Source organism: Macrotis lagotis, chromosome 5 (genome assembly GCF_037893015.1).
Source record: "Macrotis lagotis isolate mMagLag1 chromosome 5, bilby.v1.9.chrom.fasta, whole genome shotgun sequence".
Taxonomy (NCBI): Eukaryota; Metazoa; Chordata; class Mammalia; order Peramelemorphia; family Peramelidae; genus Macrotis; species Macrotis lagotis.
The window spans coordinates 271,871,379-271,895,330 of NC_133662.1; the positions used below are offsets into that span (position 1 = coordinate 271,871,379).

Genomic DNA, 23,952 nt, shown 5'->3' on the forward strand with positions numbered 1-23,952 from the left:
GAGTCAAGAGCGCGCACGAGTGAGGCCAGGGAGGTTCTGCATTCTCTGAGCCCATCCTCCTTCCTCACTCTGAGTGCTTGGGGATCCGCAGGCCAGGCCCTCCAGAAGCACCTCCAGAAGAGGGCAGCTGCAAAGCAGACCCCAAAGTCACTGCAGAATCAGGCTGACAGGGAGGAGGATGCGCTCTTGCCCCCCCCTTGCTGGGGAGACTCTTATGTTCCTGGTCCAACCAGCCCTTGTCATGTCAGGCCCCATAGAGCTGTTCTTGGTAGCCCCTTCTCGCCAGCCCTTTGGTACCCACCATCCTCATGAGAGGATGAGACTGGTGATTCCCTAAGCAACCCCATTCTAGAAACCCTTCCTGCCTCAGGAGGTCACTACCAGCTTCCCCTAAGGTGGAGGAGAAGGACTGTCAACCACAGACTTGGTTCTTTGGTGTGACATCCACAAGACTTGTTTCTGACTTTCTAGCATGTGCTTCAACAACCAGTGACCAATAGGAAGAGCAACATCTTCCAAATGGTGGGATGGGGGCTGGTGAACACTAGTCATGTTTTCTTGAGATCAATCACCTGAGCCCTGGCACCCTCCCCTATAGAGGCTGCTGTGCCAGTGTTAATCAGACATGTGAATAATCTGGCTCCCTTGCTGCCAGTCCCCTCACTGCCCAGGAGGAGAAAGGGGGACCTGGTTGACGTTCTGGGTGGGGATGCATGAAAGTATTATATTCACAAAGTGTTTCTTGTGGATGGTGATCTCAGCAGAAATGAGAGTGCCTCCAATGGGATTGAGAGAGAGCATGGCTTCTGACCAGCAGATTTGTGCTATGGCGATGTTCCTGAAAGGAGAACTCTGGTTTTCATGGTCCAGAAAAGCCGCAGGCTCTTCAGTGCATCATGTTCTAGGATGCTTCAGGCCCTGAAGGCCACATATTCAAATCCTGATGAAATCAATTTAGTGATATAGCCATCTAGGGCAGAGTCTACACAAAACAACAGATCCCAAAGGGTAGTTTTGTTTTTGTTTTTCAAAATTCACTCTTTTCCTACATGTATCTTGCCCTACCCAGCATAAAGTGTTGGTGTGTAACAGGCAAGTCGATGGGATGCCAGGACAAGGCAGGATGGGATCTCAATCCCTAAAGAAGAAATGAAGAACTCCATACTCATCTGTACACACCAGCACTGTCCTGTCTTGGGTGGCTCGTCTGTCGTTGTATAGACATGGCCTGAGAGGGACAGTTTTGACCCACGAAGCCAATTTTACTAGGAGAACTATTTTTGTTAAAGAAGAGATTTTCAGAGTACTGTTATCATGAATTGGCACAGTCACCAATGGCCTCATCATCACCTGGACTTCCTCTCTATAGCTAACTGTTTTATGAATTTAGGAGACCAATGTAGTGCCTTACAGGGGTTGGAAGTTGGGGACTGGCCAGTTAGTTCTGAGTATTACCAGACCCTTTCCCCCCCCTTCAACTGCCTCCCCTGGATTTCAAGAAGCTCCACCATGGCAGGGAACTCAAAAGCATTTAATCCAACCTAAACAAGAATTTCTCTATAATAAGAGGTTAACCAACATGTGCTTGGAGATCATTAGTGGTGGACAATCCATCACCTCTCAAGGAAGCCCCTTCCATTTTTTAATTTTTGAGAAGTTTTTGCTACCTCTTGGTACCTTCCACTCAGTGCTCCAGTCCTGCCCTTCAGAGTCAGACAGAACAATGGCAAACCCTTCTCTAAATGTCTATACTTCAGATACTTCAGATACTTGAAAACTGTTCTCAGGTCCCCTTTCATTCCCATTCCTCACACCCAATATACTAAAATTATCTTGGTATGGACATGATTTTATTACTCATTATCTTGCTTAACTTTTTCTTGGGCCCCTCTCTTCCATTAATTTTTATTAAAATTCTTAAATGGTCATATCTAGACTCCAATATCCCAGATGTGGTCTAGACACTTGCAAGGGGTGAATAGAATATGGGCTGAATATGGCAGGAAAGCCAAGTGAATATAACTAAACTTGCAACAGGACCTGGTTTAATTAAATTACCATGAGTAAGTCCCCTAGTCAGATCTCCCATCCCACAGCATTAAGGCCTGGGCACTGCTTTCCCATCAAGTTATAAAGGTTGGCTTGGGGATTCTGTGGCTTTCATTTCTATCATCTTTGCTGAATCATTCCTGAATAACCCTTGAATATGCTTAGTTTAGAATATTTATATCTGAGAGTCAAATTCACTCTGGGATCATATGCATAACTGATGACTATTTTTTCTGAGATGGTTCATTATCAAACAGAACAAAAATATATATTTAAGGAAGTCAATTTGCGTCCACATGTAGACCATTCCAGAGCTGAAGATGAAAGTTTGTGGCTGCTTGCAATGTAACAAATTCCTCTGCCACTTACCTAAATGGATTGTTAAAGGATTTTCTTTTTCAAGATTCCTCTGAAATAAGAATTTATAGCAGAGAAGGTCTGACCTTTCTTGTGCCAAGATTCTATGAAGTAAAATGTGACTCATGAAATCTCAAACTAAAGATCATCAGAAGGAAAGGTGGTCTAGTATCTTTGCTTTTCCCTCCAAACTAATTTTCCTAAAGTCCAAGTATTTTGTTGGTAGGCAATTACAATAATCCTGACCATCCTCCATTTCAGGACCTGATTGTTTTCATGATTTAACCATTAATTATATCCTCTGTCTCTTCTATAGGCTTGCTTCTCAGGGAAGATAATGCTTTTGAATTAGGAGGGACTGCCAACTTCCAGGGGATGTAGTCACACTTCTTGAGATGCTCCTTTATTCTTCCTCTTTTCATGATGCTTTTGAAATCTGTCCTATTTCTGTATGCACTTTTTGGAGATGGACTGAGACAAATGACTTCCTTTCCTATATAGATAGTGATCAGTCTAGTTAGGGTCTGACTTCTCTTCCAAGTAAGTGATTCTGTGCCATTTCTATTTATCCTTTTACCATTTTCATGAACTGCTCAAGGCAAAAATAGGATTTTCTTCCTTTGTAACTTTCCACCAAACTTAGATCTTCCCCCATGCAGATAGCAATGTGACCAATGGTGACGGCAGACCATGCCAAAAGGACTCAGTTGGGAGCTACTTTGGATAATAAATAAAACTCTCTTTTCTATGTAACTGTTGCTCTTCCAGATGGGGTAAAACAATCTTTTTGATTTCTCCTTTTCCCATTAGTTAATATCGCTTCTGTTACTGGGGAGGTGATAATTATGGAACAAACAACCCCCTTTTGCTACTCTTTCTCATAAGTAACAAGTTGTAGAAGGCTTTCAGTTTTTTAATTTTTGTTTTGAGAATTTGAATCCCTAGACAAGAGGATTTAATGAATGTCCCCCAAAGCTTTCCTCTCCTTCCTCATTGGTCCTGGTTATCTATGGCTATGGCACTGGGCTTATCATTCTGGCAGATTTCAATTAGGCCTCAAGGAATGTCTATGATTCTCAAGACCAACTGATTTAATTACAAAGAGGGTCCCCAGCAGGTCAGTCAGTAAGTTATGAATCCTTTGAACATAAGGTTCAATGTGATGCTGGACAGAATGCTAGAAAGGGAGAAGAGGTTCAGAATCTCACTGTTTAGACTATCTCCAAACATTAAGCGGTTGTACTCTGAAAACCAGCCATTTGCCTGATATTCAATCAGTTGATACATTATGGCATCAAAGGACCAGGATCTGCTTTTGGAGATTCAGTATAAATCAAGCTCGCCAACAAAGCTACTGCAGCTCAATGGAAAGAGAGATCCAAGAGACCAAAGAAGGAGTTGGCAGAGTTGATTTCATCCTGTCCGGCAATGAAGTTGGAAACATCACTGCTTGGATCACTTGTAGCTGTTACCTTGCAAGACTCATGATGGCCTATACAAAATGACCATGAAGATAACTGCATCTGATGCATCTACATCTAGAGATACTAGAGTAGGGACATGTTAGGAAGTCCTTGGCAAAACCTGTGAAACCAAGGCAACAATCTCAATGAACAGAACTGGAAACTGCAGGGATTCCAATCAAATGGGGAGCTGTGTGGTTTTGATGGAATACTGCTAGGCTATAAGAAATGTGAATGGCCTATCTTTTCTCAGCAATACTGCGACCCAAGAGAACTGAGCTAAGTCTGTGAGTCTATCATCAGAAGCCTTGACAAAAAATGTAGTTTATGTTGCACTGTTGTTGTCAGTGCCATTATTATTTCCCATCTCATAAAGATCACTGACTTGGGCATAGAGGGTCACAACCTTTGCAATTGTAACTTTGAAGTACTAAAGATGTCCAATACAGTGAAAACTGGAGTGGCATCATTCACTTGGTCCTAGTTACAGGGCCATTTTACTTCACTGCTTCCCTCAAACATCAAGGACTTAAATCAAGCTCACCAAGATCAGACCTTTGCTCCTTGACATTTGATTTAGGGAACCATAAGAGCACCCAGAATCTCTCTTCTGCCCTATGAGGGCATTGTAATCAGAAGTCCAATGCATGATCTTTCTTATTTGCCATCACTTGGGTCTCTTCTCTTTCACAAGTGCCTATTTTAGTTTGACATTGACAAGATAAAGTGGAATAAATGATGCAAAGATTGAGAGAGAGGAGCATCCATGTCTGAGCTGTGTCTTCTTTAGTACTTTCTTCCATCATCTGTGGTTTGGGCATTTTCCTAAACAGCAGTCCTCATCCTTCAGGCCTTGTCATGGTGACCATAGCAAAAGTCTTCTATTAGGTGCCACGTGGCTATCCCTTGATTAGTTCCCAGTTCTCCTGTTTAGTCATTAATGGCCATTTTCATTCCCATGGTACTTTGTTAGGACCTTAGATCTTAGTGATTTGTGCTCTGATCTTCTTCCATCATCCAGTTCCTCACTGTCAGTTCCTTGAGGAAAGGAACATAGTACATCCCTCTCTGTATCTCCCACAGTGTCTTGAAGATAGGTGCTCAGTGCGCTCTCGCTCTCTCTCTCTCTCTCTCTCTCTCTCTCTCTCTCTCTCTCTCCCCCCCCCCACCCTTCAATTCAGTGTCCATTAATATTGAATCATTTCTGGTACACATAGTGCTATCATCCATGTCTGAAAAGTTTCCTGGTAACCATTCCCTCTAGTTTCTAGAAGATTCCTTAGATTTCTCCATTTCCCAAATTCAAGGGGAGTGGTTTGCTTTTAATCCATACAATTTCCCCCTTTCCCTATATCTGAATCTCAAATATTAGATGGTGAAAGATAACAAATTTAGCTACAAAGATCTTGGCCTGCGATGCCAGGTCTGACCAAGGAGGAAGTACATACTGGGTGACTAACTGGTTCTCTGCGAGGTCCCACTCAAGTACTCCACAATTAGATTACTTTGGATAGAAGCAGAATTGCATTTCCTCAAACTAGGGGAGAGTGGAGCTGCAAAATAGTTTCCTAATATTTACAACAGATTCCTGTCAATATCCCATATGGATTAACATGAGCTACATATGAATGAAGATGACCTGATCCCAAATGTAATGTCTCCATGTGCCCTAAGAGCAAAGGGCTAGGCTAAAGATGAAAGGGAATGCTACCAGGAAACAAGAAATGACTCAATCCATGGGTTGTGATCAATGAAAGCGATCAATGGCTGCTCGGCGATTTGCAGTGGTAAGATTTGTTAGGTTGAGAGCCGCTATACGTTACCCCCACTGTTACAGACTGTACCTCCAGCATCACCACACAGATCTGTTTGACACATTGGATGATGGCGTCGGGGGTCCCCGAGATGGTCACTGCCCGCTCTGTCGAGTTGGGCAGCATGTCCCCCGCCACTTGAACCTGAGCACCTGTAGACTGGAAAAATGAAGAAATTGGAAGAAGAAAAAGAGAGAAAGAAGAATGCTGTTGATGCTGTTTCATCAGCAAAAATGAATAGGCAAACAGTTTCCTTGAGACTTCCAACTCTGCTTTAAGAGGTGGACCATAAGTCTTGTCCTTAACAAATCCCATACACATTCATTTGGATTTTCAAGACAAAATGACTCAGTTTTCTTTGTTCCCCTCCCAAACACCCAATTATCTATAGAGGTCAACTTTTCTATCCTCTGAAATATCAAAATGTTTTTCAAACTACTCCTGATTTGAGGGAGGAGTCCTGACGACAGGACTGCTTGTAACTTGATGGACAGAGATAGAGTAAAGATACAGTGATGTAGATGGGAAAGAAGTGGGTTAGCAAATAGGACAGATGGGGGAAAACTAAATTAGTCTCGAGAGAAGTCTTTTTTTAAATTTTTTTTGAGAGAAGTCTTAATAGAGGTTAATTAAGAAGAAATAGGTTTAGATGGAAGCTTGAAATAGAAAGGACAAGGTTGGATTCTAATGGCCAGTTTATCTATCTGACTAAAGAGCTGCGAGAGATCTTTGAAGTCAGATCACTCAACCATGCCATCTCCCAAAAGAAGAAACAGAATCCAAGTGAGATTAAGTGGCTCTCCCAAGCAGGTGTTTGGGACTCAAATTCAGATATCCTTTTCACTGCCTTCCTCTGAAGATGCTCAGTCTGCTCCACAGACGGGAATCAATCTGTGGCCTTCTCAGTTATAGATCTACTAGGCCTTGAAGGAAGGACAAGGATTTTGGAAAAAGCCTAAGCTTTATTCTGAGGGAAGTAAGAAGGACATCATCCATGCACCCAATAAACCAGAACAACTGGAGATGTCATGTAAGGCATGAGGAAGGAGATGGTTAGTGTGCATTAGTGAGAAAGTGTGCCAGCCCTTGTGCCAGGGCGACCCTGAGAAAGAGCATTTAGCCCTAACTTACAGTCTGGAGCTCTTCCCATCCCATGACATTCCACTTACCGAGAGGGAAATCAAGGCTAGGAGGTAGAGGAGGGGAGGAAGTGAGAAGGGGCCAGTTTTTCCTGATTCGTTCACTTGACCTGGCTCAAGTGGGCCTTCCTAGGACTCACTGGTCCTTGGCTGCTAAGGAATGGAGTCACCTGGGATTCTGGGTAAGTCATCCTTGACTGATCCCAGATTCTTGGCCACAGATGGACCTCAGGGGTTTCATCTACCCAACGGAGGATGTGGCCAAGCTGATCTCTCCAAGGCCCTCCCCAGCTCTGAGGTCCTTCATCAGAAGGAGACTTTCTCCAAGTCCAGCTTCCAACTTTGGGGTGTGCATGTGCTTGGATGTATGAACAATATTCTCATTTTCACTTGTCCAAACCTCACTCACCTCCTTCAAACTCACATCCTCTTTGATTACAAATCCATGCCCTTCCTCAAGATCTCATATCCTTGGGACACATCATATTCATGGGCACTTTACTCAGTGGCAGCTTTCTTTCATGGGTGCATGTTTGTGGGTATTAGGATTTGTTCATTTTGTTTGTGAGAGCTGAGAGCAAGGGAGAGATTTTTCAGCTGGGTGTGTGTGTGTGGTGTGTGTGCAGTGGTTGTAGTGTGTGATTGTGTGTATCTGTGGTGTGAGTGGTGTGTGGTTGGGTATGTGTGTGTGTGTGTGTGTGTGTGTGTCTCTCCCCCTATGATGCTTGGAAGTGTGTCTTCAATCAGTCAATCAATCCATCAACTTTTCTTAAGCCCCTTCAGTGCCTCAGACACTGAAGAGTGGGCCTTCGACAAGTTTAGATTGATTGACTATATAGTGGCCCTGAATGATGGCCCACAATTCTCTTTCATGTAGAGGTGAATGGCCACCATCTTCCATGCAGACCTGCCAGAGCACAGAACTTTCCCAACTGTCTGAAGCGAAGAGAGGGTTCCCATTACCTCCCGAATTTCCTTGATCTTGGAGCCTCCTTTGCCAATCAGTGACCCGCACTGGCTGGCTGGGACAACCAACCTTAGTGTTACTGGTGGCTTGCTGGTCGCCGTGCTGTTACTCATGGAGTTAATGATGTCCTGGGGATGGGAAGAAGAAAGAAACAAAGGAAGTTTTGATGATGGGCCAGAGGCAGTGGAAGATAGCGCTGACTGTGCAGGAAAGCAGCCAAGGATGGAGCTGGAGGGATCTGCCCTGGGTCTAAAGGGCTTCACAAGTTATCCCTTATCTTGACCCTGATCCCCTTCCATCACTGTGGTGCCATTTTACACCAAGGAAGAACTGAGGCACAGGAATGGCTTCTGTACACTGGAGTCCTCCCTCTGACATGTCAATGGGTCCATCAAGAGACCAATAATCATGTGTCAATGGCTCTTATGAGCCAGTCCCAGAAATTCCAGAGGGAAACAACTCATGCCCTAGGAGAGCCTCCATTCTACAAGCATCCTTGCAGGTTATGCCAGTAGATGCAAACTCTCGGAGGCTCCAGGCTGAGTCCCCTGAGGGGCTCGATAGCCCAAAGGGAGACAAGGAGTGCCGGTGCCCTGCAGACACTGTAGTGTAGGGCACAAGTCCCTGGTTCTAGAGTCAGAGGCCTTGGGTTCATATCCAATCTATGACTGTTACTGCTCCTTTGGCTTCAGGTTGTTCATCTATAAAATAAGGAGACTGGTCCTTGTCCTGGATCTAGGATCCTCTATGTGTCCTGGGGTCAGCTGTCAAATGGAGGGACCAGAGTCTTTAGTCTCTGAGGACCTCCCAGCTCTTGATCCAGAGTCTTAAATCCTGAGGGTGGTCTAGAAAGGTATTGAAGAGCCAAGGTCTGTGCCAGTGGAGCAGACAGTCTGCAACTAAGATACCAGGTCTTCTGGTTCTGGGGGGTACTCCTCATCATGGGCACAGCATAATGAGTGCCCAAAAGCTGCCTTCATGCCCTTTGGTCCTCCAATGCCACAGATACAGAAGGTCTCAAAGACCTCTCAGACCTGGCAGAGCAGAGATCAGAGGACTGCTGCTTGAAACCTGGGAGGAGACAGCTGGTTCTCATCTTGTAGAGGAAGAAACCAAGGCTGGGCCAGGAGAAGCATGCTGTTGAGGTTCACACAAGAAATTAGTGACTGATCTGAGATTTGAACCCAGGGCCCCTGACTGGAGCTCAATCTTCTCTCCCTGTTTTCCAAATCACCTCAGCAGCCCTGATCCCAAACCAAGAGCATGCTCATTACTCTTGAGGTTCTTATCTAGTCATCCAAGTAACTATGCCAGGGCACATGCATGCCAATAGACATTGAATGTGGCCAGAAAGTTTTGTCTGAAGTGGAACTCCTTCTTCAGCTTGAGAAGGAGATGCCCTTCATGCAAACTGTATCCCTGATAATGAGAAAACTGCATTTCTTGAAGAATAACCCACCTCACAAAGGCTTACAAAAATGAAACAATTCCTAGGGGACAACAACGCAATCTGTCTGAATTACTCCTCTTGGATTGGATCCTGGGCTTCCCTTGAGAAAATCTGAACATGTTTGGGTCATAATCAGAGAAAATTGCTTTGGTCCAGATTCACTGGTCACCTCTCACCCACTTGGTTTTGGTTCCAAATCACAGTGAGCAGGGTTACCTGGACCAAATATTTGGGGTGACAAAAAAGTGGGAGCAAAGTGGGCATGAACTGACTGAAGAACCGAATGAAGGGTCCTAGCTGACCTTGGGCCGTGATGTTGTTCTGGGAGAAACAACACATACTTAGAGGGAAGTGGAGAGGACCAAGAGGACCAGAATGGGGGAAGCTTGAATAAAGAACCAAATTCAGCTGGAAAAGGCAGCCAGACCCAGGAAACAAGAAGGGGCCTTGTAGGCACCAAGGGTTTCCAGCCTGTCGGGAACAGGCTTTCTGTTGGTTGGTTTTGCTTAATACAATGAGGGGGCTCAGTGGGAAGGGGAAGAGAGGGTGGGTATAGAAACAAAAGACATTAGTGGAACTTGTACAATGAACACAAACCCAAATCTCCTATTCTGTCTATACTTGCAAGCAAGCTGGGTATCACAAGGGGCTTCAACATGGGGCAAGCTCTGGGTTTAACTTTGTTCTTCCATGAATGTGATTATCTAGAGCCTGTGTTCATTTTGATCACGGTGGGAGGGAAGGGGATGTTCTTACCTCCTCAAACTTGTAGGCAATCATGGCAAAAGCCTTGAAGATGGCATCTGTGGGGCCAGTAATGGTCACAATTCTTTCCGGGCAATTTCCTTCAGAGATGTTGATTCTCGCACCACTCTAGGAGAAGGAATTAAGCAAACCCCATGGGGTGCATTCAAGATCTTATTTAGGAAAGAGGCCATTCACTCCCAACCTTTGGTCTGGGGTGTTTGCAAAAACATTTGCCCAGTGTTTGCCTGGCAGTCCTCAGAAGGGACCTTAGATGTCTGGGGACCCACTTGCTACCAATTCCCTTGCATAGCAAACAAGGGCAAGAGCTCCAGAAGGCTCCTTCTGCCCGATCCAGTTGGTATGAGGTGGGGAGCAGCCCCCTGAGAACCAGCAGGAGGAGCAGAGATGCCCTAGGAGGATTTCCAGGGACGGAAACATTGCCAGTTGCCTATGAAATTGCACCATGGAAATGGTGTGTCTCTGTGGACATGCTTGTAGCTGAGTCTGTGTGTGCGTGCACGTGTGGATGAGTGTGTGTGAATCTTCGTCTGGTTGGCGGCTGATTGTAGCCACCTCCAGGAACTCTGGATCTCCTCCTTGTGTTCCCCTTTCTTCCCTCCTACCAGAAAAGCAGGATCTGTGACCCTCCTACCTAAGCATGCTACCCTGGGGGCATCACGAAGGCCTCCCTCATTAGTAACTTCTAAGACCACTTAAAAATGCAAACGGATTGAGTCAACTTACCTCCTCACGCATCTTTTTCACTGTTTCTCCTTTCTGAAATGAGAATTAGAAAACAGAAGGAAATTGCTATTCATATTTGGGTCTGCTGGAGCATTCCCCAATGTCCATCATGGTGGTGGTGGTGGTGAATGGCCAGACTGTAAATACTATCTCCAGTTGGCCAGTGGAGCCAGGGAGGTTGCCCCAGGCAGCAACAATGATTAGAGAAGAGCCAGGGGCAGCCTCGATGCCTTCTGTCATATCCCTGTGAGACTGGGTGGGTGGGGGGGTTTCTCAGGTTCAACATGCCAGAGTGCAAAAGAAGGGACTTCCACTGAACTTGGCCTGGGAGCTCTTTCCTAGTCCCAATGCCCTTCCTGGCTGACACAAGTCATCTAGCCCAAATCCTAAAGATGTGAGCCCTTCCCTTCCTTCTTGGGCCATACTCAATGAAGCAGGGCACTTAGGGCAGCCTGGCCTAATTCTGAAAGGTTGGCTAAGTGCTTTTCACATATCCAGTCTCTGGTTATCGGGGTGGGGGGCTGTCCCTCTGAACCTTGTACTTCTTACTCTTAGTACAGTGAGTGAGTGCTTCGAGGAGAAGCTTCATTCATTCTTCTTTATTGACTAATGTTCAGCTTTGGAGAAACTGGGCCCTCTGTTTTCAAATGAAAATCTCTGCATTTAAGAGGGATTAATGGGGAGCTCTGCCCCAAATCACAACATCCCTGCTGCAGAATGTGGGGACCGGTGGTTCTTATGGAGCTATAGGCACCATCACTTGGGTTAGTTTAGTAGCCAATCAGGTCAGTCACCCAGCAGAGGCCTGGGGATTGAGGCAGATCCTTGAGATGAAGGGCTGCCTGAGGGCTGGGCCCAGGTGGGCAGCTCAGTGGAGCTGGGTGTACTGGAAAAGCGGTTGATGCAGGGGGAGAATCCAGCCACCAAAGCGAACTTCCTGTAGGACCCTGGGCAAGTCACCTCATTCTCTCTCTGAACCTTGTCTATAAATGAGGACAAGAACACTTGCCATGCCTAGAGAGAGCCCGTCACCTCCTGCTGAGGTGCTTGGGAGATAATGCCATACGGGAAGTGTTCTGTAATCACTGAGGGACAACCTGAGCAGGAGGGCAGAGACCCATGATGGGAAGATACAGGTCAGCCTTTGGCTCTAGGGCCGAGGCTACTTGGGGTCCTCAGAGGGAAGGATGACCATTTGAAAGAAGACTTCCTGGGTGTGATGGGCCATTCAGGAATCTGGAGCAAGGCAGCTAGGAGCAGGGCAGTCCAGAAATTGGCTTTATTTCAACAGCTATCTATGCCACTCTTTCATCCTCCTCATCCCTGGTCCTTCCCCCAGAGTTCCCTAAGTTCTCAAGTAAGAAATCCCTGCTGTCTTCTGAGGCTACAGGGTGATGAGGGTGAGGGCTGCAGCCCCCTTCCAAGATCATGGCAGCCCAGGACTCAAGGGACCTTAGACTCTTCCAGTCCAATGTTCTTGTTTACCAGGGGAAGACCCACAGGAGCTAGGAAAACATCGGCCCAAAGTGGGAAGGTTGAACCAGGACAGGAGCCCTCCAAAAGTGCACTGGGGATTTGCTATCATCAAAGGCATTGCTTTTGTCCCCACAAAATTTAGACGAAGAGAGAGATCCCAGAGTTGGATGTGTAGACAAGAACTGGAGTGCTGCCTGGGGTCCTAGTCTGAACTCTCAGGCCACATCTTGCTGAGAGCTACCACTCCCTTCATAGGACCTTGTCTCTCAATCAGTAACAGAAGGCAATGGTGAGGCAGGATTCACTGCAAATCAGTTTGACTCATAAAGGGAGGGGCACCTGCTGCTGACCTCTCTCCCTGTAGGTCCAAGGACTCCTGGATGGGGAGGGTGGCCGGACACTGGAGTTTTCATTTAAACTAATCTCTCTCTTCTTGACTTCACCTTTATTCTTTAATTTATCCCCTCCTCTTTCTTTTCCAGAGAGCCAGTTCTTCCAGTAAACAATGAAGAAAAGGGGAAAATGTTCAGCAAAACTGACCAGAGGGATAGGGTAATCTTGTTGATGGCCAGCAAGAATCATGTCCTCACTGGTCAGGTTCAATTAAAGGAGGAAGGGTCCTGGGATGAAGGGGGAAGTGGAGGGTGCCTCTTGCTGCCCTTTGACATGTGGATCTTACTCCCTAGCTCTGCAGAGGCATGGACACTCTCTGTCCTTATTGGGAATGGTCAGTGAAGAAGCCCATGCTCCAAACAGGGCCTGCATCTTTGGGTTATAAGACCAGTTCAGCTTCCCCTCGCTGACTAGGAGGAAGAGAGAGATCAAGGGAAGAAGCACTAAACTTGAGGGGGTCCTGGGAACTCTCATGTTCTGCCAACCCCTGAGAATCCCCCCCTGTAACTTGACATCCCAGACAAGTGGTTTCTCCACCAGAGCTCAGAAGGCTTTTCTCCCTGGAAGAGCCCCCTTCCCCTGTGGCCCCCTGCTTTGACAGGTCAGTTAGCCCCAGAACCTCCATGTTCAGGAAGCTGTCCAGGTGGGCCATGGTCACGCTTCCATCCCAACTCGACTCCTCTCTCAGTCAGCCTGTTTGCTTTGCCCCCCCCTCCCACTACTTTCTAGCTTCTCTTTTCGGGACTGCCTTTCCTGGACTGAGTGTGAGCTCCCTGTGGCCAGAGGCTGTCTATATTCATCTTTGGATCTGGATCCAGTGCTTGGCTTGGTGGTCCAGCCCCTGCTTGTAGGAAGAACTCTAGGATGGTCCAGCCTAGTCCACTCTGAGAGAGCTTTCAGATTTAGAATTTTTTTCCTTAACCTCAAGCCTAATTCTGTCTCTCTGCAACTGCTCCCAGTCCCCCAGTCTTTCCTAGTGCTTCCTCCTGTGGTCCTAGCTTCTTTCTTTTTCCATGACGGACCTTCCAAGATACAGAGGCAGCTCTCATGCCCCTCTGATCTCTTCTCTTCTCTTCTTCAAACTACCATACTACGGTATAAATCAAAGTTCTCCCCATCCCAAGCGCCCTTCTCTGTTGGCTCTGCAGCTCTCCCATGTCCTCCCTACTCTGAACGACCCAATCCTGAGTCTGGCTCATATATCCCTTCTAAAGTCTCCTTAATTAAATTCACTAATAGAATCACACTATGCTCCCATAGGGAGCTTGTGGACCACCAAGAGTGCTGGATTCTTTTTGTCCGTTTGCATGTTTCATTTTTGGTGGGGTGGAGGGGAGAATTGCCTGGAACTTATAATGTGAAACCATTAAAGAGATACCCATGTGTGTGCTTGTCCATGTATCCCTAGCTGGAGAAAGAGTACTAGGTTAGGGGTCAGGGAACCTGAATCCTGATCCTAGCTCTCCCACTAACTAGCTGAGAGACCTTACACAAGTCACACAATTCTCTGGTTCTTGTTTTCCTCAGCTGTACAATGAAGGGGTTGAAATCAATGACCTGTAAGGCTCAACCCTATTATTCTGTGGGTTTCCAGTCATGTCCAACTCTTCATGACCCTGTGGACCCTCCTATTCATGGAATTTTATTGCCCAAGATACTGGACTGGCTTGTCATTTTCTCCTTTAGCAGATTACAGAAACAAGGTGAAGTGACTTGCCCAGGGTCACACAGCTAGTAAATGGGGGCTGTATTTGAACTTCTGTCTTCCCAACTCCAGACCTAACTCTATCCCCCGTGCTATCCAGCGACCTTCTATCATCCTATGCTTTGTATTCTCTTTGGCCAAGTGTCCCAGACTGGGGAGACTTCTTTGCATCCTGACTCTGTTATCCAATGTATTGACCATCCTTCCCAACTTTATTTCTTCTATAAATCTGCCAAACACGGCCCCTCTCCCCATCCCAACTCTCTAGACTCCTCTCTCAGTGGGCCTTGATTTGCTTTTCCCCTCTACTTTTCAGCTTCCTTTTTGGGACTGCCTTTCCTGGACTGAGTGCGAGCTCCCTGTGGGCAGAGGCTGAGTCATTAAAATCAATCTTTCCAAAAGAGCTCTGGGGCCAGCATTGGCCATTGCCTTGCCAGGCTGACTTTGAACTGAGGGGGCAGGCCCTAGAGCCAGCTCTGCCTCCAACAAATGCTCCCCACTTCTGACTCAGTTGTGCCTGAGAGAAAAGGAGAACTCAGAGAGGGCAGAGATTAGGAAAAACAGAAGCTCCATGTGACTGGGACTGCTCCTCAGTCAAAGATGGTCCCTAGAGGCTGGTCAGCCCTAAGTTTCAGCTCCTTCTGAGACTGAGAAGCCTTCATTCTCCAGGAGGAGGGATGGTCACTGTTGATCAGACATTAATTACAAAGGAGGCCATTGACTTTCCTCCTTTTTAGTTTTTAAAAAACAAATAGACCAGCACTGTCTAGATGGGGGTCTAAAATGAAGGTCCCAGGAGAGAGAATGGAGTCTACAGCCACAAGAGTCTCTGGGGCTCTTGGAGACATCAGGGCTTCTTACAAAACCAAGGGTTATTTTCAGTTGCCATTTTAGACGACCAATTATCCAACGTGTGCTCCCAATTAATATAATCGGACATTACCAGAACAAGATGAGATAAAGGAAGACATTCCATGAAGTAATTACCTTCCCAATGATGCTTCCCACTTCCTGCAGAGAAAGAGAAGACAAAAAAAAAATGAGGCTTCAGATCCTGGGCTGGAGCGGAGATAAGATATGAGATACTGCTGAGGGAGCTGGGGCTGGAGGCTGGTGATTCCCTTGGGAGCCCAGAGCAGGGGAATGATTTTCTTTTCCTCTCCCTTGCTCCAGAAAAGCCAATGTGTGTATTGGCTAAGCATCTAGTGTTTCCCCAGGGGCCTTTGTCCATGTTTTAACAGGGTCTGGAAACAACATGAATTCAGGGGAGTTCAGTGGGCTGGAGAAGTTGAGCAGCTGTCTGTTTTCCAGATGAACAGTTCATGATATGGGGATGTATTTATGTGCGGGTATCTGTCTAGCTGTCTGTCTGTCTGCCTGTCTAAACATGAGACCTTTAGGGAAATGTGGAAGGAGTCAATGAGAAAGGGAAATCCCTCTTTCCTCATATTAAGGATGCTTAAAACCCCATTCTGTTCAATAACCTTAAAATCAATTAGATCTTTGGCGGGACTTCTGGGCTCTACAGCATAGTAGGAACGCATTCCATGATGCTCTGTTCCAATAACCTGGAGGAGGGGACAGAGTCAGAACCCACCACCAGAAGCCCATGAGCAATAGTAACCAAGACACATTGACTTGTTTTTATTTTGTTTTAGATTGGTGACTGGATATTTTGGTTTTTCTATTAGTATCTTTTTTTCTGCTTACCTAGGCTTAATCATTAAATGGACTTTGCCTCAGACAAAGTAAGACTCTGGAAAGACTTTATCGTAAAAAGACCACGGTCTCCCTCTGCATCTGGGACCACTGTCCTGATCTCTGTCTTTGCATCGGACCCAGATGGTTCTGGAGGAAAGAGTGAGTCTGGTGACTTTGCACGGCATCCTCTTACACAAATCCAATTCACGTTGGTCCTCTTGAGAATGAAGGCCAAACAACAACAATCTATAGATCTCTGGATTCCACCAGGGAGCAAAACCCAGGCACCCAAGGAAAACTGTGCTTTTTCAAACCTGATCCATTCTAATCATTGGCATAATTTTCTTTATTATTGTGTCTTTCATTATGGTGATCCCTATTCTGTGCAACCACAGAAGAAAGTATTATTTTACATAAAACAAAAATTAAGAGAGCCCAATGCATTGACTTTAGACTACGTATTGAAAGATAATTCTCAACTCGGTCTTTTTTAGATCTTTACAACATGACTATGAGATATGGGGCAAAACAATGTAAAGTGACAAATATCTATTAAGTTCCTTCTCTGGACATAGCATGGGGTTACATCCTGAGAGAGATACCAAGGCTAGATTTCACATGGTCTTTGCCTCATGAAACCAAGCATTCATGGAGACTGCTGGGCCAAACAATATTACATTTTCTATAGAATTATCAAACAAAGTTCTGGGGGAGAGCTGAGAAGGAAGGTTGTTACCAATTAGGTGGATAAAAGAAGTTTTTGTTTAAAAAAGGTTTTAAAGGTGACTTCAAGGGATGAGGAAGACCTCAGCTGGTAAAGATGGAGAAGGGGGAGCATTCTAGACTGGGGGAATAACCTGAACAAAAGCATGGCACAAGCACTGTAGTATCTGCATGACACAAGTTCTGGGAAGCTAGAGTATAAAGCAGGGGATGATTTATGGCAAGGATGGAGAGGTAGTCTTACTTGATCCTGGTGGACCTCAAAGACCAGGCAGAGGGATGCAAATATCTCTCAGGAGGCAATAGGAAGAAACTCAAGGGTTTTTGAGCAAATGAGTAAGAGCCTATATACAATTCTAGGATCCAGAAGCAACATTAATGACCATCCAATTCAATGGTCCACATTGCATGAGGACACTGATGTCCAGAGAGTAAAGTTTCTTGCTTAAAGTCAAATAGGAAGTAAGAAAAGTGGAGCTTCAACCCCACTCCTCTGACTTCAGTAGCAGAGTTACTTCTGTCGTGCCATCCTGCTTCAATTTGTCACCAAGATTATTCCAATAGTTCTGTAAAGGATAAACTGAAAGAGTAGGAAAGAAGCAATGGAAATATCTGGGAGGAGGTTAATGGAGTAGTCTGATGGGAGGTGATGTTGAGGGAAGGGGATAGATTGGAAAACAGCAAATAGATTGAATCCAAGGGACTGAGTAATGGGAAACGTGAAGGAGGGGGCAAAGAAGATGGAAACAGTGGAGGAGTCAGAGAAGAAGCAATAGGGAGAAAAGAGAACCAAGAGAGCCAATGAAAGAGAGTACAGCAGAGGAATGAGTTAGAAGCTTCAGAGAAGCCAAGGCTTTGAGGATTGAAAGAAAGGCACTGGATCTGGCCATTGGGAGGTCATAAGTGACCTTAGAGAACAGTTAATGTTAAGATATACAAGGGGGTGGGAGGGAGAGTGGATAATGAGGAGGTGAAGGAAACAAACTTTTCAAGGTAGTTATCAGTGAAAGGAAAGTAGAATTTATGGGACTGAAGGTTCAAGAGAAGGTTTACAAAAGATTGGAGAGCCTGTTTGTAGGCAGATGAAAAGATGTTAATGAAGAGGGAGTTTAATTCAATGAAGTTGTTCCATGCATAATGCTAGGGTTACAAAGTCAGTTCCAATGTAGCTCTTGCCTTCAAGGAGCTTAAATTCCCTACTGATGGGAAGGGAGAGGTTCGGGGTCCTGGCAAAAGCAGGAATGAATAGGTTCAAGGATAGAAAGGGCAATTAGCCTTAGGAAAAGGTAGGGATAGCTGTCTCAGAGAGAAAAGAGAGGTGACTCTGGGAAAGCTGAAGGAATGGAGGTGGGAAGGTCCAGGATTTTCAATGGATGGTTTCTGTTTTGCTCATGGAGATAACATCTGGTTTATTTCCAGCTTTGAGGTTCTTTGTTTCTCTAAGTTGGGGGCAAAGTTCTAGGGGTAAAGTAGGTATAGAGGGACAGGGCTATCATTTGTGGTTAAAGAAGGAAAGAAAATATTTAGAAGAGTCACTACAGAAAATGAGAAAAGGAATTCATAAGAGTAGATTAGGACAGTTGGTAGCACCCACCTGAAATGATGCCCCAAGAATTTAGTGTGTCAACTCAGTCGACAAGGATGACTTTCTCTATTCGTGTTCAGGAGGATGGGAGCAGGAATGAGCAAACCAGAGGGTGGGCTTCCTGGCAGGTGGTCAGGGAGCAAGGGATTATAGATTAGTAACTGGTTCTCTAGTAAACTCTCAGTCTCTGGGATTCTGGAGGCAAGGGAAGTCAGGGTGGTAGTGGTGATGATGGTGGGCCATGTGGGTTTGAGGAGGGGTCAAGAGACCCAAGTCACTGTTAGATCTTCATATTGAAGATATGTGCTGATAGAAAGTGGGAAGGACCAGGAGAGGGACTTAGTAAATAGTGATGTGTGAAGTCAGGGCTTTGGGAACCTCAACTCAATGGCAGCCCCAGTAGGCAAGCAGGCCACCAAGGTCTGCTCCCAGAACAGCAGGTCAGGTTTATGATTATTCTTATTTGGAGATGACACCTACTGAGCAAATCTTAAATCCCCTGTGAAGGGTAGGATTGTTTGTAGAGTAAGGCAAACCAGCACCCACTGTCGGGACTTGTCCTAGGGAAGGTGTCCCAACTCCCTCTGCTTTCTGGGACTTGGTTTCAGAACCACCGGCAAGGAGTGGCAGTCCTGCCTCCCACCCCTTAAGGCCTTTTACCTTTCCATGCATGAGCAGTCGGATGGTCAGAGTCACATTCAGGCCCCCTTCAGAGACTTTGGATTCCATTTTCCAGGGGGCGTAGGAGTCCCTAGGTCAAGGTGTGGAAGAGCCCTCAAGGATGGACAGAAGGGGTCCAAAGGACGCTGCCTGTACAGAGAGAGAACACATACAGGGGAGTGGGCTTGACAGAAGGGTGGGGTCAAACACATCCAAGGACCAGCCCAAGATGGAGGCTAAGGGGAGGGCAAGCTCTAGTAAAGTCAAAGGCCCAGAAGCAGCTCATCTGAGGTGGACATTTCAACAGTAGTTTGGTTTAATTCATCATCACCAACACTTACTAACCACTTACATATACCAGGAAATCTGCAGTCAGTGGGAACACAAAGGCAAGAGTGAACCGGTGACTGCTCTCAAGGAGCTTACATTCCCATATGCACACTCTCAATCAACAATTATTTCTTTAGCTTCTAGGGTGGGCTACAGTCCAGTTGCTAGATACTGAGAGTACAAAGACAGCTCCTCCACCATTGTGAGCTAATGAGGGCACACAAAAATGGCTGCAGACTCAGTTGGTCCACCCCCATAGATTCAGCTCTTTGGTGGTGAGGTAGTGTAGACCTGGGGCAGAAAGTCCCCTCCCCAGGTAGGCTGCCATTCCTCCCATGCCTTTCCTCGACTTAGAGTCAAACTTCTCTTGTCCCTGAGAGAGGTCAGCTTGACTAGGGTCAGAAGTGAATGCAGCGTTCCCCATACTTGACAAGTGTTTGAGAACCCAGCTGAGTGAACTCTGAGCTAGCACGCCGTCCTTTGTGCCGGCTCTGAAGGAGTCCAGAGGAAACACTCTGACATGATGGAAAAAATGTAAATGAGCAGAGGTAAGTGAAGTTACACACCAACAGTGTCTGACCCATCAGACAGAGAGTGGTCCAAAGCCCAGTGACACACACACACACACACACACACACACACACACACACACACACGCATGGCTTTGACACCACCCTGTCCATTCTGCAGCCAGGCCCTGCTGCTTCCACTGCCGCATCTCTCCCATCCATCCTGATGGCCCCTCTCTCCTGCCACGGACTCAAGCCTCCTCAGCTTCTCTTCCTCTGGCCCATCCTTTCTAAAATTCTCTTCTCAGGCACCAAATGTACCATGGCCTGCTCTGCTCCAAAGCCTTCCATAACTCTCTTTTTCCTCTGAAGGCCACCTGAGGCCTGCTCCATATGGAGCAGCCTCACTGGCACCAGATCCTTCCTGTCCTACATCTTTCAGTCCAAGGGTCTCTCAGTCCTGACCCCAGGAAGTCCAGGTGCCCCATGCTCACCTCCTAGAACAGAGGCTGCCTTCAAGACTCAGCCCAAGACCACCTCCTTTTGGAAGCCTTCTTGGATCTCACTGGCCCTATCCCCAACCCCTGAGAGCATTGGCTGTGTCCTTCCTAGGGTGCCTTACTTTGTCCCTTCCTTGTGGTTGAATACTTCTCCATATATCATAGGACCAACACCAAGGAGAACACAAGATCATGCACAGGACCACAGATCTCAAGCTGGGAAGGACATCTGAGATGAGCACCTCCAATTCCTTATCTTAAATATTGAGAAGGAAGGTAAAATGACTGCTCCAAAGCCAAGCAGGTGATGAAGAGCAGCAACAGAATTTGAACTCAGGCTCTCTGATTCCAAGTTCAGCATTGTCTCCATTGTTTCCCCCAGGGTTTGCATAGTTGAATTGGTAAACAAAAGCACATTTTCAATATCAATCAGTAAACATTTATTAAGTCCCTGCAGTGTGTCAGACAGCATACCACTGTGGAGGAGTCAAAGACATAAAAGAACCAACCCAAAATGCTTCAGATGTTTTTATCTTGGTAGGAGTTTGACATTTCCTCTCTGAGGGTCTCACCCTGATTGAAGCTGGAATGACAAGAGGCATAGTCAAGACAGCAGAGAGAAGTCCCAATTTCCTTTGGAAACAGCATTAAATCAAATCTCTAAATGGATTCTGGAGCTACAGAAGCCATAAACAATCAGAGTGGAACAATCTTCCAGCCTAAGATAACCTAGAAGGACTACAGGAAAGATCAAAATACAGTCAGAAGAGGGCGACAATGCAAAATGCCTACATGTAAAGAAGGATTGGTTTCCAGCCCCAAAATCCTTCTTGGAGGAGCACAGGCTTCCAGTGTATTGGGAAAACTAGATATGAGGGCCCCAATTATGGTTGCATCAGTTTTTGGCCCAGTATTTGTGGAGTCAGTCACTGGGGAGCACAGACAAAGATGAATACATGAGGTCTCCATCTCTGAGGAGTATTTTAGAAGTGGAAGGGTCTTAGGGCAGCGGCCTAGCCCCCTTGGGCAACATTCACTCTCCATCTACTGCTGCTGTGCCTCAGATGCCTCCATCTTCCTCCCTTGGGCACCTCCCTTTTTACCCTATCTTCCCCTGGAAACTGGGAAGATGGTAGGAGAGTCAGAAGCAGAGTCATGAAGGGAGGAAGGAAGGAACCCCGCTGGCCTGGGCCTGGGCCTGGGCTGCTTAGCACTGTTACCAGTGGCTCAGAAGAACACATAGAGATCGGGCATGGGGTTTTGCTGATGACCAAACCTGGACAGAGTCAGGATCCTGAAGGGCTGGATAGGCCAGAACTTTGTGTTGAATTGGAACAGGAAACATTTAAAAGGATTCAATGTAAAGTTTTACACTTGGGTTCAAAAAATCAACTTCACTAATGCAATTCAGAGACTACAACAATATAAACAGAAATAATAACCAAAGGAAACTGAATTCTGTATAGTTATAATTGCCAAGCTTGGGCCCAGAAAGCCACAGAAAAATGTACCTGCCTCTAATGCAGAAGCAGAAGAATCCTGGTATGTGACACTGCACAGATGTGACTGATAACACTGGCTGGTTTTACTGTACTCATTTTAAACTTTTTTTTAAATAAGAGAAGATGTCATGAGTATTGGTGGAGGGATAGTACTATTCGGAAACAAATGTGATATGAAAGCAAATAGAATCAATTTTTAAAAGCCCATGGTGGGGGGGGATGTGGTTAGACAGTCCTTCTGTGGACGAGGTCTGGGGCTGGGAGCTCACATCAGTCAGTTGGACACTCTGATTTGTCTCAAACATAGTGATGTTGTTTTGGTCTTCTTCGATAACAAAGGACAAGAACCAACCAATCAACATGAGTCAAGAGCACGTTAAGAGAGGCAAGATGTTGAGTGTAATGTTAGCAGATTTTAGAGAAGTAAGGAAGAAAAGTCCTCTCATTCTCTGCCCCCCTGGGCTCCCTCCTCCCCGGAAGGCTAGCTTTAGTGACCTGGAAGGACACTCAGGTGACCCGTCTATCTGCCCCACTATCTCCTGGTTATTCATTTTTATGAGCCCTCTTGTCTCACCATGATGATGATGACAACAACACATTCATATAGCACTCCCTGATTTGTGAAATGAGGAGACTGAGCCACTTGGCCTCCAAGTTCCCTTCTTCCATCTCTGAATCTAGAGCTGGTGAGGCTGTTCCAGTGGAGGCAAGAATGAACACACTCCTTAGCTGGTGGGGAAGCAGTGCAGGAAAGTGGCTTCACTTCGCTGAGATGTGATTTCCTAAACTACAAAATTAATGGTTGGACTCAAGGGTTTTTTGATCTTCTAAAACCTTTAAGCTCTAAATGTATAATCCCATGACTCAGGTTCAAGTCTTATTTTTGATGTTTGTTACCTATGAATCCTTGGGCAAATCATTTTTCCTCCCTGTGCCTCAGTTTCCCTAACTGAAAAATAAAGGGCTTTAAAACAGGTGGGCTCCAAAGCCCTTCTCAGCGCTGTATCCAGAACCCAATGACTGAAGTTTGCAGAGGACTTCTCTCAACTTCACAAATCTTTATGAGGTAAATGCTATGATGAATGGATGAATGAAAGGATGGAAGTTCCTAAAGGAGCTTGTCCAAGGCCCCAGAACCATTGTCCCAAGGATGGATTTGAAGTCTGGTCTTTCTGACTTCAAGGAGTTCAGCCCCTTTCCCCTGCATTCTGCTCTGCCTCAGCACAACCACCAGAGGCTGAGAGGCAGGGTTCTCCAAGGCTTTTGAATGAATATTATTCCTATCTTTGGGGAGATAATATGGGCTGGTAGAAAGTGAACATGGCTTGGTGTCCAGAAGGCCTGGGTTCAAATTCCACCTTAGATACTTCCTGGCTAGATGAGTTTAGGGAAGTTACAACCTCTCTAGCCTTTGATTCCTTATTTGTAAAAGTAGGGGTAATAATAATAATGGCTACTTCATCTGGTCATTGGGAGGGTCAAAAGTGATGGTGTCTGCAAAGTGCTTGCTCAGAAAAACCTTCCAGTGCTAATGAAATGTGAATCATTATTATCTCCCTTCCCCATTTTCCTCTTTCTTGAGGGGGTTCTGGTAGACACAGTTCTTCTGGGGGACAGGTCTCTCTTTTGTTAAATATTTTGCAAACTGCTCCCAGTTGGATAATTTGATGTTGGGGGAAGGATGGTCAAATTCAGAAACAAATGTGATGTAAAAACAAATGAAATGAATTTTTTAAAAAAGCATGAGATGGGAGAGATGGTCTTGCCTATGAGAAGAAATCTCTGATTACCATTGTCATCATCTTTAGGCAAGTCAACCAGCTGATGGACAGACAATGGACTCACCAATTACCCACATGGACCATCTTGAACAAAGAAAGCATCTTTCCAACATTCATGCCTTCCAAACTGCCAACATGTTCCACACCGCCCCCCCCCCCGTATTTGAGAAGAAACAGGGGACTTGTAAAACATAACTTCAGAAAGAAGGCAGCCCCACAGAAGCAAATCAAGGCTGTCACCTCCTGACCAAGACTCAAGAAAGCTAATAACCATAATCCCACTAATTCATTTAGACTCCAGAGCTCTCGGGCTACTTCCTATCTAACGCATTAATTCAAACTTTCAACCTTTTCTGG

At 45.8% G+C, this 23,952-nt stretch overlaps 1 protein-coding gene across 36 annotated transcripts in view; it reads right to left on the reverse strand.

The window, feature by feature from the left end:
- PCBP3 (poly(rC) binding protein 3) overlaps positions 1-23,952 on the reverse strand; it is a 352,993-nt gene that overhangs the window by 56,947 nt on the left and 272,094 nt on the right. For 19 of the 36 annotated variants that reach the window (XM_074189913.1, XM_074189912.1, XM_074189911.1 and 16 more), the window contains 6 exons: positions 18,974-19,123; positions 15,292-15,315; positions 10,731-10,763; positions 9,996-10,112; positions 7,786-7,917; positions 5,693-5,842 (listed from right to left, as the gene is read on the reverse strand). In XM_074189913.1, coding sequence (XP_074046014.1) covers positions 5,693-5,842; positions 7,786-7,917; positions 9,996-10,112; positions 10,731-10,763; positions 15,292-15,315; positions 18,974-19,042 — 525 coding nt within the window. In that variant the 5' untranslated portion in view covers positions 19,043-19,123. Of the gene's footprint in view, positions 1-5,692; positions 5,843-7,785; positions 7,918-9,995; positions 10,113-10,730; positions 10,764-15,291; positions 15,316-18,322; positions 18,435-18,973; positions 19,124-23,952 lie in introns of all 36 variants that reach the window. The other 17 variants (XM_074189930.1, XM_074189929.1, XM_074189926.1 and 14 more) reach the window with 2 other exon arrangements.